This window comes from Scophthalmus maximus, chromosome 20 (assembly GCF_022379125.1).
Source record: "Scophthalmus maximus strain ysfricsl-2021 chromosome 20, ASM2237912v1, whole genome shotgun sequence".
NCBI lineage: Eukaryota > Metazoa > Chordata > Actinopteri > Pleuronectiformes > Scophthalmidae > Scophthalmus > Scophthalmus maximus.
In genome coordinates, this window is record NC_061534.1 from 9,395,026 (window position 1) to 9,411,406 (window position 16,381).

The 16,381-nt window shown below is 42.6% G+C and overlaps 3 protein-coding genes across 4 annotated transcripts in view; 2 read left to right on the top strand and 1 right to left on the bottom strand.

Annotated features, from left to right (window-relative positions):
• Positions 1-7,576, bottom strand: part of ric1 (RIC1 homolog, RAB6A GEF complex partner 1) — a 30,637-nt gene extending 23,061 nt beyond the window's left edge. For both annotated transcript variants that reach the window (XM_035607425.2, XM_035607424.2), the window contains exons 1-2: positions 6,903-7,576; positions 2,573-2,680 (exon numbers count right to left, since the gene is read on the bottom strand). In XM_035607425.2, the coding sequence (XP_035463318.1) occupies positions 2,573-2,680; positions 6,903-7,043 (249 nt within the window). In that variant the 5' untranslated portion in view covers positions 7,044-7,576. The remainder of the gene's footprint in view (positions 1-2,572; positions 2,681-6,902) is intronic.
• A 695-nt stretch (positions 7,577-8,271) lies between these two features.
• Positions 8,272-11,666, top strand: exosc2 (exosome component 2). The gene is made up of 9 exons (XM_035607430.2): positions 8,272-8,577; positions 9,072-9,173; positions 9,266-9,311; positions 9,423-9,512; positions 9,665-9,730; positions 9,824-9,892; positions 10,078-10,254; positions 10,473-10,601; positions 11,322-11,666. Exons 1-9 carry the CDS (start codon positions 8,462-8,464, stop codon positions 11,400-11,402), a joined length of 876 nt encoding a protein of 291 aa, XP_035463323.1. The 5' UTR covers positions 8,272-8,461; the 3' UTR covers positions 11,403-11,666.
• Positions 11,667-12,414: 748 nt separating this feature from the next.
• Positions 12,415-16,381, top strand: part of abl1 (c-abl oncogene 1, non-receptor tyrosine kinase) — a 30,013-nt gene continuing 26,046 nt past the window's right edge. The window contains exons 1-2 of the mRNA XM_035607186.2: positions 12,415-13,039; positions 13,674-14,041. Of these exons, the coding sequence (XP_035463079.2) occupies positions 13,915-14,041 (127 nt within the window). The 5' untranslated portion in view covers positions 12,415-13,039; positions 13,674-13,914. The remainder of the gene's footprint in view (positions 13,040-13,673; positions 14,042-16,381) is intronic.

A 16,381-nucleotide genomic window follows, 5' to 3' on the forward strand; every position in this document is an offset into this window, starting at 1 on the left:
TACACTAATATCATGTGCGATTAGTGGAACCGCTGTCATAATGACTGGATGCATCAAGGTCCGTATAGTTGTCAATATACGCATGTCATGGGTGGTGAAATTTCACTCTTCAACCCAGTGTAGGTATGTTGATTTTCAGCTGATTGAAAAAGATAATAGTGGAAATTTACTGCATGTATGAACCTTATCATCTAATCATCTACAGATTTTCACGGGAGATAGAAACAGTCATGGAACTGAACTGCGACAGGCAAGATAAACTGACTGGAGGTGTGCCAGCGGAGAAACGAGCTGGCTGAAGCTCACATCGATAAGCTTGTGTGGGCTTACATGCAGGAACATGCAGCCGCAAAGACAGAAATTTCATCTCCATGGAAATGAGCGTGAATTTTAAAATCACATCTTTTAACCTTTGTGGGCTGATGATTTGCATATTCCTTTGGTCGTGGGTTCATCTCCAGAGTTTACCCAAGGCAAGGTTTATATTTATAGGAAGGAAGATTCTGAGGGACAGTTTTCATGATTATATTAACAGGAAAATAAGCTGTGGGTCCCTCCTCTCTTCAGGTTCAGTTTAGATAAATTTGTTCTGATTCACAAAATTTTAAAAAATGAAGTTCGCCCGCAAGCCTGACCTGATCAGAGTGAGCAGGGGGTTCAGAGGCAAAGGTGATTGATGTCCACCTTTTCACCAATTTGTTCAGCAAGAACATTATCAGACTGGCTTGATCGAAAAGTTAATACATTCATCGATAATCCCCAGACCAATAACGACCTGTTTGAGAAGGAACTACTGTTTCACTTTGAGATTGATTGACAGTCAGTCAGTCAGAGAGTTCTGACATCAGCAGAGGACGAAGTGTGACAGAGACTGGAGATAAGAAGCATAGTGTAACTTGAGCATTTGACCATTATCATCTCAAAATGTCACAGGCCTGCCAGTTCAGTAACTTATTGATTTATCTCCTACTAATTGCCATTGCCCAGCTCCAGGATGTTACTGTTAGCTCTAAGCAGTTGTAACTTTAAATGCAAACAGAACTGGCCACTCTTGACAGCATTAACCTGGAGATACTTGCGAGATGTCATTCAAGTCAAAGCCTGTCTAGCTGCAGGTATGCAATTCCTTTACCGGGCAGTATGTCAAGAGTTTCTTGCTGTTTCCCCCGTCAGTAGTGTTTATGAATAGTCAGATTGTGTGGCCAAGAATTACTTCAGAGTTGCCCATGTCACAATGAGAGTAAGAATTGACAAAATGGTTTTATACTTTACTTTTTATTACCTGTAGAGTCGGAAGTTAATGTCCCACCACTACACATAAGCTGCTTACAGACATGCTCTGAAATTCTCCGGAGGGGTTCTATGTGAGAACACAAATGTCCGCAAAATGTTGCTGAGGAAAATTGTGCGAAACTTTTCTTGCCGGACCCCTAATCACGTTTCCAGAGAATGTCAGAGTGAGTCCATGTGAGGAACATAAGGGAAATCTCAGGAGAATTCACAGAATGCGTCTGGGCGTGTTGATGACTGTAAACAAAAACACTGCTTTTCGCATATCCTCATGTCCTGCCTCCTGCATGAGCTACCCAGAAGACACCTAATGTTCTGTAGATTTTCCTTCTGGTGTTAACGCGTCTGACTGCTATGTTCATCATATATGAACACCAAATTCTGAATAATGTCCAGAGGCAGTTTTGCGGACATTTTCTGGGGTTCATGCCCGAAAACAGCTAGAGTGAGAGATCTGTGTGTGATGGAAAGTGAAGTTGTAACAAGATGTAGAGAACCCAGAGGCTGCATTTCAGTTCCGCTTCTCACTGTCACGGGACTATCTTCCTCGTATCTGGGGCTCAGCACATAACAGTAAAAATAGGACAAACTCTGTTGTTTAGAGAAGTGCTGCTACACTGTCATTCTTTTCTCTTTCTAGCATTTGTCATGCTCCATTTTTATGTGCTACAGCAACAAGGAGGCTGCCTTTGTGCTTTTGTACGACAGAAGGATCCTGATATAATTCTACCGTCAGTGGTTGATTATTGACGCCTCTTTGAAACTCTACGTTGAAGGAATCAAAGAGGCAACAAAATGGGAAGAGGCAGGGTTACCTTTACAGAGAGCAGAGCCCAAACCAGACAGTGAAACAGATAAGATGGGAGAAGAACAAAAGAAGGGAATAACAGGTGAGACACATGATTGTTAGCTTTGTGTGACGAAGCCCTTAGATAAGAGTAACATCTGACAAAGAAGGCTCCTTGTTATGCAGGTTCTTTCATTTCAACCCTGACGTATGGACGTATGAATGTGTGTAGGCCTTATAAACTTTTTCCACTAAAAACATTTTACCGTGTGTGAATTACAAAGATGATGGCATTTTCACTTGAGTCAGATATCGCCCATATCTTGCGGCTTAATCATAATATGATGCTGAACTACAATTGATTTGGATCATCTGATGCAGTGTGAGAACTTGATGCGGGGGTGAACTATGACACAGTAATCCACTTTTTTTAAACTTCCAGACGCCGACATCACTCAAACACCACAAAAATAAGATGGGACGGGGCGTACTTACTGCCACAGCTATCATGGAGTCGTCCGGTTTCCATTCTGCCTTCTGGTAGAAGCCAAACTGGGCCGCCGCCTTTGCAGACTCGATATAGCTGACTATCAAAACACTGGGCTGTGGGATGGGAAGAAGGATATGGGAAAAGAAAAATACATTTTTTATTTATTTTTTATCCTGCTAGTCATAGAATTCAGACTGGCATACATGACAACACCAGAAACCTATACTATATATTATCATATAAAAATAAAGCATGCAAGTTGTAGTGTAAACATTTAAGCTTACATCAGGGATAAAAAGGCATAGCATTTTCATTTTGCAGTAATTTATCATTTTCTATATATGCTATATCTTTCTTGTTAATTTAACATCTTACATCTTAAACTGTAATTCTAGCTAAACCCAAATAATAAACCAAACAAATTGTTCTTAGGCTGAAAAAACAGAAACATACCAGCATTTATTTAAAAAAAGAAAATCCATACAGCTGAATCATTCTGTAACCTTCAAAAAAGAGCTGCGGCAATAGAAATAATTATAACATTTACAGCGATGAGTGACAGTGATATTTAGCACTAATGTGCCAGAAAATCGTTTTGGTGCAACTTGTTTAATTGCTTGAATATCGGTTCGCTTGCAAAGAAAAATTCTGTTACAAAATAATGGGATGGCTGTGATACCTGGCTGCTGAAAAATAGTCTTCCAACAGACAGATGAGCAGAAGTAATACACTGATTTTGGCCTGAGGCTGTTGTCCTTAATTTGCCTCAACCCCTTAATCACTATGGCAGATATTTGTCTGCATCACAAGACAATCATTACATCCAGTTCATACCAATTGTCCCCTACTATAACACTGAATTCTAACCATTTCAGGCGTGCATCTTAAACTGCCCCGTCTCCATCACAACAAACAATAATCTAAGTTCATCTGCGGTAAAATTTGAAGCAATGATCCTTTCCTTTCAGGTGCAGAAACGAGAGGGAAGCAACTGCGGCATAATCCTTTCATTGCCAGATTATCAAAAGGGTATACGGTCGGCCTGTATGTTTTAAAGTAAAGCAGCATATTCTTTAATCAGGGAGACATATAAAAAGTCCTTGACATTGAAGGGGAAACCAGGACACTGAATGAATTAACTGAATGGCTTTCGTCAGGCAACACAAGCAGGGGCACATCTCATCTAATGCCTGCTATGCAACATTAGACCTTGTACCCAGTCACTGTAATGAGAGAGCAGGTTTTAAAGTATTTCGACCTGAGAGTGTCATTTTTCATCGAATTAAATTTTTATAATACCACTGACACCTGCACTGGCAAAGCTTGCTCACTAATACAAGTTACTTTGTGCCTGCGTTTTGAAAATTCTGTTGATTTTTTGTTTGTAGTGTCGTTTTTGGGCAGCGCTTTGGTTTTTGAAACTGATTCGAATTTGCTGCTTAATGTATCAATTAGACCAAAAGTCTCTGATGTTGCACTGTTTTATTTTTTATGACAATATCATGATGTATTATTATCTTAATAGTTGTTGACAGGGGCAACAAGGCCCATTTCAGAAGAAGAACAGGTGTTACTATTGCTTAGCAACACCGCCAAACCAACACACTCCTTTCCTCTACACCTGGACATCCTGAGCAGTCACTCTCCCTCCCACGATACAGCTGTGGCAGGGTGACAGAACAGAACGGCTACAAGACTAAGCTACTGTGCTACACGGATTAGTAATAATGCCTTGACTGAACCAGTCGGGCTCAGGCTGCACCGGCCAAGGTCGAGGATATAGGGGATTAAAGAGAATAGAGCTGGTGGCAAAAGGATGGCTGAGAGAAACAGGGGCGTGAAAGCTGGGGGGAGATGTCGCACATTTACAATCGCCTCCATCCGACACATAACCTGACCGAGTCTTTGAGAAGGAAGGCACACAGAAATATGATATTTGCTACAATTAGTTTGTCTGCGAAAATGAAGCCGAATGGATAATAAATACAGGATGTGTTGGACAGCTGGACAACAGCACTGCCTCTGCGGGTCTCTTATGTACAAATACATTTTTTTTTAAAAACATGCACCGAAGCCCGGACATTTTCCTGAACTTCTACAGAGGGGTTGTATGTGAAAAAGAAAATGTCCGCGAATGTTGCTCTGCTGCATTGTCCTGAACTTTTCCTGCCAGCCCCTTAGTATCTCTGGAGAATGTCCGAATGAGCCTGTTTGAGAATACAGCAGGAAATCTCGGGAGAATTCACAGAAAGCCTGTTGGCGTGTTGATGACTGTAAACAAAAACTTTGCTTTCTGCAGCAGAATTATCATCATGTCCCGCCTCCTGCATTCTCTACTAAAACACCACAGAATGTTCTGGAGATATTCCTGGTAGTGTGAATGCGTCTGACTCTCTGACAATCTCCTGTGGCATCTCCATGTCCAGATGCAATTTTGAGGATAGAGAGAGTTCATATCTTAAAACCGCTTTAGCAGATTTTTCCACTGCTTCAGGTTGGAGAGGAATAAGATATAATTGAATTGAATTGGGCTGCACGTGGTGTAGTGGTTAGCACCTTCGCCTCCAGGGCCTTTCTGTGTGGAGTTTGCATGTTCTCCCCGTGTATGCGTGGGTTCTCTCCGGGTTCTCCGGCTTCCTCCCACAGTCCAAAGACATGCAGAATGGGGTTAGGTTAGAATGGGGTTAGGAGACTCTAAAAAAATTGACCGTAGGTGTGAATGTGAGAGTGAATGGTTGTCTGTCTCTGTATGTGGCCCTGTGATAGGCTGGCGACCTGTCCAGGGTGTACCCCACCTCTCGCCCAATGTTAGCTGGGACTGGCTCCAGCGACCCCCCGCGACCCTTAAATGGATAAAGCGGTAGACGATGAATGAATGAATGAATTGAATTGGTCTCCCCCATTGATTGGCCAAATTGTCACCAGTTCCTGATACAGCTATTTGATATCTGATACAAGTATCAGATCGGTGCAACCCTAGGAAATACAGAGCTTGAGGAAAATGAGTAAACACACCCCTTTACTACATCCCTGTGTGTAGAGTTGGGATAGATAGTGAGCTGAAATGACATAATGGATACAACATATGGGAAAGGTACGTGTCGAGAGGAAGAGGGCTGCTCTAATTGAAATTCCTAAGATTACCCTTTTCCCAGACGCCTTATTGATACTTGCAGGCAGGCAAAGGCCTTAAGAAAGAGAGGAAACAAAACATGCTCACATCCTGTGTGGGCCTCAGGAAATGGCCAGTGACCCCGATCCACTGTCGCAACAACGCAACAATATACAAACAGTGTAGAACACAGACTGCATCAAACAATGTGCTCAACTGCAGGTTATCAAATAAATCTCTGTATCAGCGTGGACAAATCTCAAGTATTCAAACAAATGAGGGCAGGACATGAATGCAGGCAGTCGTCTGTGGTAGCTGCTGCCACCATCCCGCAAATTGCCTCAAAGCGTTGACAGATTAATTTCCTAGTTCTGACTCAAATATCATTTACATATAACATTTTGTACTGAATTGTTCAGTGACACTTTACAGTCTTTACATTTGTCACTATATGTGACTTTGTCATATTGCAAGCGAGTGACTTTTTTCAAGAAATGTTGCATTTTTTTGTCATCAATTTCTGCAGTTTTGGAAGATGATGTAGATGTAGATGATGAAAACCGAAGACAAATGTGTCCGAATGTGGGAGGGTGACTCAATGGTTGGCATACATCATGCAACTGTTGCTGGTTGACAGGCCGAACACAATCTGGACAGCACTGCCGGACAGAACATTTGTTTTGGAAGCCACATGGAATTTCCAGTGTAAAGCTTCCATCGGGCGAACCTCAGGTCGATGGTGGGAAAAGCCACCAACCCATCATCGTGGATGAGGGGGTCAACAGGAGGAATGACGTTCACAACACAACGTCTGTGCTCTGTCTTTGCGAGGGGGCAACACGTATACGGATGTTGTCCACCTGCTGCGATGCGTGACGATGTCACCTGTCATCCGTGTGGTACAGTAGGTGTGTAACTGTGACCACACGTTGCCAACACGTCAGGATTCAATGCCTCCGGGCTGCTCCCTCTCCGAGGAGGCTAACTGTTGCTGTCGGCGATCATTAACTACCCCGTCATTAAACATGGAGCGTATTGGTCGCCGACAGGCAGATCGCTACGCAGTAGAGTCAAGCGTGCGAAAATAAATGAATGGCGCTTGTAGATTTTGAAGCAGCAGTCGAAACACCGTGTTCATCTTTCGCTAACAATGCGCGCAGCGCGTCGCTTGTGTCTGCACAGCTGAGATCGGGAGGAGCACGAGTGAGGCTGACGCCGCTTACCCGACTGAACCAGACGCTGAGCTGCGTCTCTGACAGCACGGCGAAGTAGAACCTCTGGGAGCTGGGCTGGATGTGGAAGGGCTCCTCGTCGCTCCGCAGCGGACAGAGCAGCCTCCGGGGCCAGCCGGTGAGGAAATACATGACGGCAGAAACTCTCTGCGCCTCGACGCCGCAGTGCACCGTCGCAATGCCGGACCGTCGGTGCCCCCTCGTCGCTCCTGGAGGGGTTTCAGTCCAAGAGACTCATGGGTGGCTATTTCCGTGAAAATTAAAAACTTCGATCAAGTGTAGGCAAGTCCAGTGTTGACCCCTGTCACGCTATCGATCCATGGATGCCTCGCAGGGAGATCCGACGGAGCTACACAGCTAGCCCCCGAGCTAGCGCTGGGCTCGCCAACTTGAAGCTAGCGAGCGGACCGAGACAACTGCAGTGGAACCGAAAACAAGAGCAACCAGGCCCGCGGCGGCACCGTTCAGCGCCCAACGGCGTGCTGCGGCCGACGAACGGGTCGATTGACTTTCGCTCCCGCCGCCGTATCAGTCGACACGGTGCCTGGTGCTGCGGTGTTCGGTAACGGCAGAGCGTCTGGTTAAAACTCCTACATGTTTCACCGTCGCCATCTTTACAAGAGTCCGCGAGACTCCGCGCTGATTGGCTGAGCAGGAGAAGTTTGCGTCGTGTTGACATCCGACGTCATCTCTCCGTTATGTGAAACCACGGTTGCGTTGAGGGCGACGCGGCTCGACGCTGACCCCTGGTGGTGTCAAAATAAAATTGTATTCAAACCATGCACGAAAAACTATTTTTACCATCACATTACAGTGAACTTATACACTGCTAACTGTGAAAAAAATGTTACTGCTCCATTCTGGAGCACTCGATCACACAAACAGTTAAAAATTAATAAGTATAAATGCATTATCTTAATGTGCTCACGTGTATGTTTGTGCTTCTGTCTACATGTTTTGACCATAGACTGTAAATACATTAAATACAGTCAAAGGATTCTTTAAATAGTATTTTCCTAAATAAAATATTTTTGCATTGATCCTCACAATTTCCTAATGTAACTCCATTAAGAATTTTTAATCGGGCCGCACAACATTACTAAAACAAAATTGCAAAAAACACATATTCTGCATAAATGGCAAAAATGTTCATGTTTTGAAAGCAAAGCGTAAAACTTTTAATAAGAGGGATAAAAGTACGGAGAGGGTCATTGTTATGAGAATTACACTAAACCAGACAGGACTATGTTGAAGAATCCAACATTGAACACTGAACCATATGGTTTATAAAGAAATAACCTTTAACGCCATTACAGAACAACAAGAGGAAGTAGATAATTTATGTATTTCATAGCTCAGCAAGTTGGATGGTTTTGGTTACATGACGTTGGAGATACTAGGCAGTTTTTAAAGCATTGGTAACGTTAGGTTAAAAACTGCAACATTCAAATGGATGTGCCAGTAGGTGGCGATGAAGCGCATATACTTGTTTGCTTACTGCCAAGTTGCGGCGAAGAAGAAGAAGAAAAAGGAAAACCAAAGTAAGAAGCATGGCGGCAGACATGAGACTACCAACTATTCGAAAAGAAGTGTCAGTTGCTGCATTCGACCGAAAAGATCTGGTCGTCCCCGGCGATGTTATCACTTCAGACACTGGTTTCATGAGGTAGGTACCGGATGCTGCTCTGCCGGTGATGTGATCAGCTGTTTGTTACGTCTACGATTACCACACGATGTTGTCATGGAAGGACAAGAGAGCCTGCTGTAAATTGGGTCTGGTACTTCTATCTTACTTTTAAATAATAATAAAAAAGAGTAAGCCTGACAACCTATACGAATATTTAAAAACAGCCAAAACCTACAAGCTTCACCAGCTTGATCTAACTAAATGGTGTTATTACTTCCTTCCATAGTAATACAGATTCAGCTGGTGACCAGCTCATGAAAGGTTTAGATTTGGTCTGCCACCAGCAATGAGTTGGGTGAACCATCCATTTTCAGGCTGATATGCAATATCTTGTCTAGTTAAGTTGTTGTATAAAATCACAATTGAATCAATTAAATTAGGAGGAAGGCATTGTTAACCCTTTGCGTTTTCCCTATCACATCTTAGCTTTGCTGTATCCGTAATCAATATTGGCGTATGCTACTCATCCTCAGGGGTCATGGTACTTACGTTGATGACGACAAGCTGACGGCTTCAGTCGCTGGAGAGGTGCAGCGGGTAGACAAGCTCATCTGCGTCAGACCACTCAAGACTAGGTGAGTGATTAATAATCAATCGTTCTTATGTACAGTTGCTTTTTACAGAATATAATGAATTGATTTGTTTTGTATCTGCTATTGAATTGTAGGTTCAATGGTGAGGTTGGAGACGTGGTGGTTGGAAGAATTACAGAGGTAAGGCACTTCCTCCATGTCACTTCTCCTGTGGGATTTCTTACATGTCATTTTGGTCAGTAAGATTATTGTTGTTTTTTTTGTTTTGTCACTTTTTCTTGACATGTATAGGTACAACAGAAACGCTGGAAGGTGGAGACCAACTCTCGGCTGGACTCCGTCCTCTTGTTGTCTTCTGTCAATCTGCCCGGAGGAGAGCTGGTGAGATGTTTCAAGAAGTGATTCACTGGGAGAAGTCGTCTGTTTGTTACTCTGTTACAGCTGAACAGCCTTATCCTGGAGAGAAGGGAAATGGGTCTGGGCGGCTGGGAAATCATTAAAAACCCAACTTTGATTTTGCTTTTCTCTTTTAGAGGAGGAGATCGGCAGAAGACGAGCTTACCATGAGAGAATACCTTCAGGAGGGCGATCTCATCAGTGTAACTAATAATTTATCATGATCTTTAATTAGCTGATCCATTATTTTATTTAATTTAATTTGTATCCATACTGTTTTTCCCCTGTGTTTTTAGGCAGAGGTGCAGTCTGTCTTTTCAGATGGAGCCCTATCACTTCATACCCGTAGTTTAAAGTACGGAAAAGTAAGTTATTCCAATGTACACAATGATATGCGCATACACACACAAATCATTGTTTATTCTCAGACTTCTAAATTAGATTGTGAAACTTATATTAAAAAAAGAAAAAAATCCCAAATTGTTCTTGATGTTTTTTTGTGATCATACTCATTTGACCTAATGCACTGTTTCTATTTTCTGACCATTAGTTGGGTCAAGGAGTGTTGGTACAGCTTTCTCCTTCTCTGATCAAGAGGCAGAAAACACATTTCCACAACCTGCCGTGTGGTGCGTCCATCATCCTCGGGAACAATGGTTTTGTGTGGTTGTATCCCACACCAGGAAACCAGGAGGAGGAGGCTGGGGGCTTTTACACCAGTTTGGAGGTGGGCACAGGATGCACAAAGAGCATTATTTCAAAGTTTTACACAGTCATTTTATCTATAAACCCAGAAATGTATCTGGTCTTGTTTCAATACCTTAACGGTACAATGTGCAAGTAGATTGCAAAGATGCAACACTTGCTTTGGATACATTAAAATTTATATTATCCATGTAAATTCCTCAGTACATTTATGCTCATCTCCTTCCTCTGTCCTTTCAGCCTGTTAACCTGTCAGATCGTGAGGTGATTTCACGGTTGAGGAACTGCCTACTGGCGTTGTCTGCACACAAGTTCCTTTTATATGACACCAGTGTTCTCTATTGCTATGAATCTTCACTCCAACACCAGGTAGGAAGCCTTTTTGTACCAGTATGGTGTATTGTGTTTGAATTACACCCTCTGCCTCAGTTATTTAAAACAATAAAACAGTTTACCTAGCTATGCTGTATTGTGCCATCTGTTGGCCATATTGGAAATCCACAGCTTTGTACAAGATTTGTTTTAATCTTTGACTCTGCTGCAGTGTGGAACAGATATGGTTGATTTCATTGCACTGATCAATTAATTGCACATGCTTCTCATTGGTGTGAATGCTTCCAGTGATTGTTCTTGTAATTACACATTAACGTACCCATTTCCCACTTTTCCTACTCTTCATACTCAATTCAAGCCAGCAATCCAGTTTAGTGTCAGCCTTTCAGCAGCCAGCATTCACACTAAAATTCTTCAGAAACTGCCTTTTTTAAGTTAATTTTGCTCATATGTAATAAAACATCAGCATATCATCTCATCTATTTTTACCTTGGTGTTGTTAACACATTTAAATTGCACGCATTACATAGATAACATTTTCTTTATGGGTTAGGATTAGAGGTAGGGTTGGGGTTAGGAAACAATGCATTAACAGATGTGATAATAAATGCATTCTGTTTGTGTTTTTTGGGGGATTTTCTTGTTACATTTTGTTGATAAAGTATGTCAAATTGTTCAGGAGAATCCATAACATTTTGTGGTGTTTTGAATTACTGATTTGTTTCAGTGCAGCTTTCCACTTTATGCTCCCTGCAGGTCAAGGACATCTTGAAACCAGAAGTGATGGAGGAGATTGTAATGTTGACACAACAGAAGCTGTTTGAACAGGAAGGTTAGAGAGCTGGAAATCTTAACTTGTCACAAGATCAAGACCACGTCAAGCATCTACGTCGAGGACTGACCACCTACCTGAAGACTGGCATTTTTCACAGAAACCTCCTCAACTGTTCTAGTTTATTTTATGAAGCAAAACTGATGAACATTTGTTGACTGCTAATGAAGGGATTCATTCCTGAGGTTCACATAGATATAGTGGAACACTTGATAATATCTGAGGATATACAAAAACTCTTGTATGAAATAAATTTTCTATAATTTTCAGTACTTGTCAATCGATCTGTGTTGTTGAGCAACGAAGAAACAGAAAGGAAAAGTACTAATTCAGTTTTCACAACGGGTTAGGGTTATAACACGAGAAAAGCGCTATATAAATACAGTCTCAAAATGGTTATACACAAAAGACAACTTTATCTAATAACCACTGAACAGTGGACAAGCTAACAACCAGTGCACAACTTATATTTCTATTGATATCAGTGTACATCATTTGGGGGTAAAAGCATTCAATATTACTTTAAAGTGTAATCATTACATTTATGTTTTTGACCAGAACTTTTTTGATCCCACGCCAGGGAAATTTACAGCAGCAAAAAGTGGTATCGACAAATGAATAGGCAATACATTGAATTTAAGAAAAATAAATAAATATATATATAAAGTATTGAAAATACAGAGATATGTGCATAATATACAAACATGAAAACAAAGTGCAGTGGCACAGGATGATTGGTAACCTGAGGTGAATAGAAGGTGCGAGTTTTTGCATTGTGCTGGAGACATTATTCTGCAAAATTACACAACTTAGACAAAAAAAAATCCTCTATAATGTAGAATGTTGGTAAAGTTTATTTTTCAATAAAGAGCAGGATTTGGCGCCAGTGTAGCTGTGGAGTGCCACCGTGTTGCTGCTCCGCTCCGGTGCTCAGCATGAACACAGACCTCCACACGAAGAGTCGCGTCCGCTCTCTCGTACTAGCCCACGCACGCCGGTGACGTCACGCGTCGCCCCACCCACATATTTCTGTAAACCACCTTGCGCACGAAGTATGGCGGCCCCGGCCACACAGCCACCACTCGGCCGAAGTTTACCGCTCCGACTTCCCCGCGAGCGCCATGAGTAAGTGCGCGGGCCGAGGGGTCGCAAACGAAGAGCTCGGCGCCCGTGAGCGGCGGAGCGGACCCGCGGGGCGAGACGTGGCGCCGTCGCCGGCGGAGGTTCCTCGACTTCTCCTTCGCCTCCCCGACTGAAGTGCCTCTGGTCCGGGTACCACAGGGGAAGAGGCTCCGCAAGACGAGACGAGTGGACGCGGAAGTTTGAAACTAACTGATTCTGTGCGGCTTGGCGGCGGCGGCGGCGGCGGTGGGGGAGAGAAGCCGAGTTGCCAAAGTATTAGAACCGTGGAATGTTTTTGTTTGCGACGCATTACAAGTGCACTTGTCCGACTTTTGAACACCAGCGTGTTCTCCGGAGGGACCGCGGCGGGCGGCCAACTGTTGACTGCTCGCTGCGCGTTTAGAGGCTCCGGCGCTGCCTCACCATCGGCTAACGTCGGCTAGCCTCCATGGCTACCTCCAGCGGCAGCAGCCCCCGGGTCGCCAGCGCACCCAGCGACACGAGTGGTTCCCTCGGACGTGTAAGTTTCTGTTCACACTTACATTCGCCGCGCGAGTTTTGTAACGAAGACACGCGTCGTGGACACGTGATTTAAAAAAAAGTCCAATTCTTTTCCTCTTCAGTGATTATCACTCATGACTGAATACCTGTTACCTTCGCATTGCGTTCGTGATAAAGTGAGTTGCCCGGGGACAATGGGGATAAGGCTCACTAGTTTGGCTGTTTATTGTTGTGAGCATGGAGCATGTAGTTGCATATCAACATCACATTTCTTGTTAGTTGTGTGTGCAACCTGCAGCAGACTGAGGCTCATCCAGGTGACTGGGGTGGTGGTCGTGGGACTGGTGTGTAACGCAGTTTTTGCAGGCAACACAGTTGATGTAGGCTGATCAAAAAAGAAAGAAATCAATACTTGAAGCAAGGTTTGCCTGTGATAATGTATTCGGCACAGACGCTGATGTGAATGAATTGGTTGGCTTCACTGTCATGTGTATTTCCTCATGCACATGTTTAATCCACCTCAAATTCCTGAGTGGTGTTTTTCCAGGTTAAGATGAAGGCGCAAGTGTTTGAATGCATTTTTTTTTTCTGTTTAAAAATGAGATCATCAGTAAGTTGTTATTGTTTGTCTTTTTTTTTTTAATTTCCTCTAGATTTCCTTGAAATGTCTTCATTTGACCCGTGAAGCACTCAGGTTCCATTAATGCACGATAAACAGAGACATACCGGAGTAATACGGATCTGCATCGGTGACCCACATCACCCGTACCTCAGGAGAGGACAGACTGAGTCAGGGAAAGGGGCTCCCCTCCCCGCCCGGGGGGCCAACTGTTGGACGGTGAGCAACTGAGTCCGGCTTGGAGAGTCCCGGCTGTGGCCTGGCACTCTGCCCTTATGGGGCAGCAGCCGGGGAAGTTTGTAGGGGACCAGAGGAGACCCAGTCTGCCGGCCTTCATAAAGGGCGGGAGGAGAGAATCGTCACGCCATGGGACCCAGCCCTGTAATGTCTTCACTGTTCACGGTAAGGACAAATGTTTCCAGTGAGAAGTCCATCCATTAGTTGAAAAGGTTTGCTTTGCGAGAATGTCAGCGATTGGCACCTTTTTTGGCTGAAGATCACACACTTAGACGCTTTTCTGACCTGTACTTCCTGTTGTCTGTCTGTCACTTTGCTTTTCAACAAAGTAAATCACATAATGAAGATGAGCAGACCGGACTGACGGTGGGTGAACTGCTCAAAGTTGAGTAAGACCAAAAATTCAAGATTTGGAACATGTCACCATGTAAACATAGATATTTTAAGAGCGTTCACACGGTATCAACACAACTGTAGTTGCATCATCGTTTATGCAGCTTTGCTGGCGGCTGAACAACAGATTTGCGATTGCATAACCTGGGGAAGGGAAAGTGTTAAAGCACGCAATCATTCATTTTGGGGGTCGACTACTCAGCCTACCTCACAAAGCCATTCTTTACCGTCAACATTGACACAAAATTAACCCTAAAGCTGGTTTGATTAATCTGTACCTTTGAATGGTCACTTGCTTGTGTATTTTTTGTTGATAGCAAGGCAGCCTTTAATAAAGCATATAAAGTGCATTAAACCACAACTACTCTGGAGTTGTATTAGTTTGTGCGTTGTAAACAACTGAGTTTCTCACAACGTGACCAATCAGTGAGATTCACTCAAACTCTGTAGCCGTGTCCTTTATTGGACCACTCACCGTAACATTCTTTTGAAGTATCTTTGAACCGATTAAGACACAAACAAAGTGGGTCACTAGTAGCTGGTACCAGACAGTAACTTTGACTCTGTAAAGGCCGTTCTCAATCTAAAAGACATGGTGATTAAAAAATAATCTACTTTTAACTGACATTTACTGACATTACAGTAAAACTTGTCGATGTAACTTTTGCAGGAATTTAGTTAATTGTTGATTACACTCAATTTCCATTTTCAAATGGAAATGGGTTTACAGTGTAAAGGGGTAGATTTTTTTAGATTTGAAAAATGTACTGGTATTGATATTAATGTGTGTATATCACCTCAGACTTGTTCCTCTGGTCAGATAGTTTCTTTATTTGTTTGTTCAAGTAGAAAGAACAGCAGCAACTGGGACTCACATTGGAACCACAAATATGATTTCCATCCTTAGTTTATTGTCTAGTGCGTTGTATTGACATTGGATGTGATTTTCAGACTTGAAAATAGATTCAGTCTGAATCTATTTCAGAAAGTCCAAAGTGGTATATGGTACAGAGGGGTCTTCTGAGACTGTTACACCAGTGTGCCCAACTCTAACAGGATGAAATGCATGGAGAGAACACAATTTAATAAGTCTGCTGAGTCTAGTGGAGGAAAGTGCTGTGGCTGTGTACTGTTTGGCCAATATGACTGATGATCTGGAATGAGAAGGATGAGAGACAGCATTAGGTATAAATAAAATAAGTCTTTCCATGTGGGAGAAAAAATCAGAAACATTCATAGATTACAACTCCACATCTATGTAGTAAAGCAGCTTCTGCAGTTTTTGATGAAGCTCAACAGTGTCTCCTCCTTTGTACAGTGGGCTGTGTAGTGTGGTACTACAAAATGCTATATGATATCCTGTACTTGGCAGAGAACATACAGACTTTTTCCAATTTCATTAACCATTGATTGTATAGTGTATATAGTGACTGCGTAGACTATTATTTGTCTTTAGCATTTTATAGAGGTTTTTTATCATGTCCAGTGAGAATTATCATACCATACATGGGGGATTCAAATAATCCCACAATGCAAATTCAGAAGAAAGGGCCTAGTGGTCACTGCTTTCAACTGAGTGCTAATGAAGATGAATAACTGATCACAGTGGAAAGGGAACATTTTTTCAGGGACTCTTATGAAGAGCAGGAAGAGGAGATGTGTTAAAAAAACCTTTATTCATATGGACATACTGGTGAAAATGCAGCCGTGCGTTGACCTCATCTGGTCTTGGTCAGAGTGGAAACCGTAAAATCTGATTGTTTACATCTGGTATTCTTAACAGACAACATAATGAAATTACACCATCACAATAGTATCCATACAAATATTATAACAGAAAAAGCGATGACAACATTGCAACATTTCTCAACGTATCTTAGAAAAACGGGGTTACATCAGTAGAGATGATATTGAAAGTTCTTTACAGAAAGGTTGTATAATCTGTTTTCTCATTCAAACCACAATAGATTAGGGCATCGGATTTAAAATTCCACTAGTTACACAAGCTTGTGTTTGATGGTAGGGACACACCTGTAGGATGGTTTTGGAGAGTTGGAAAAAAAGTGCTTTATTTATTAATTTTATTGAGAAGGATTAAAAGATGGCGGTAAA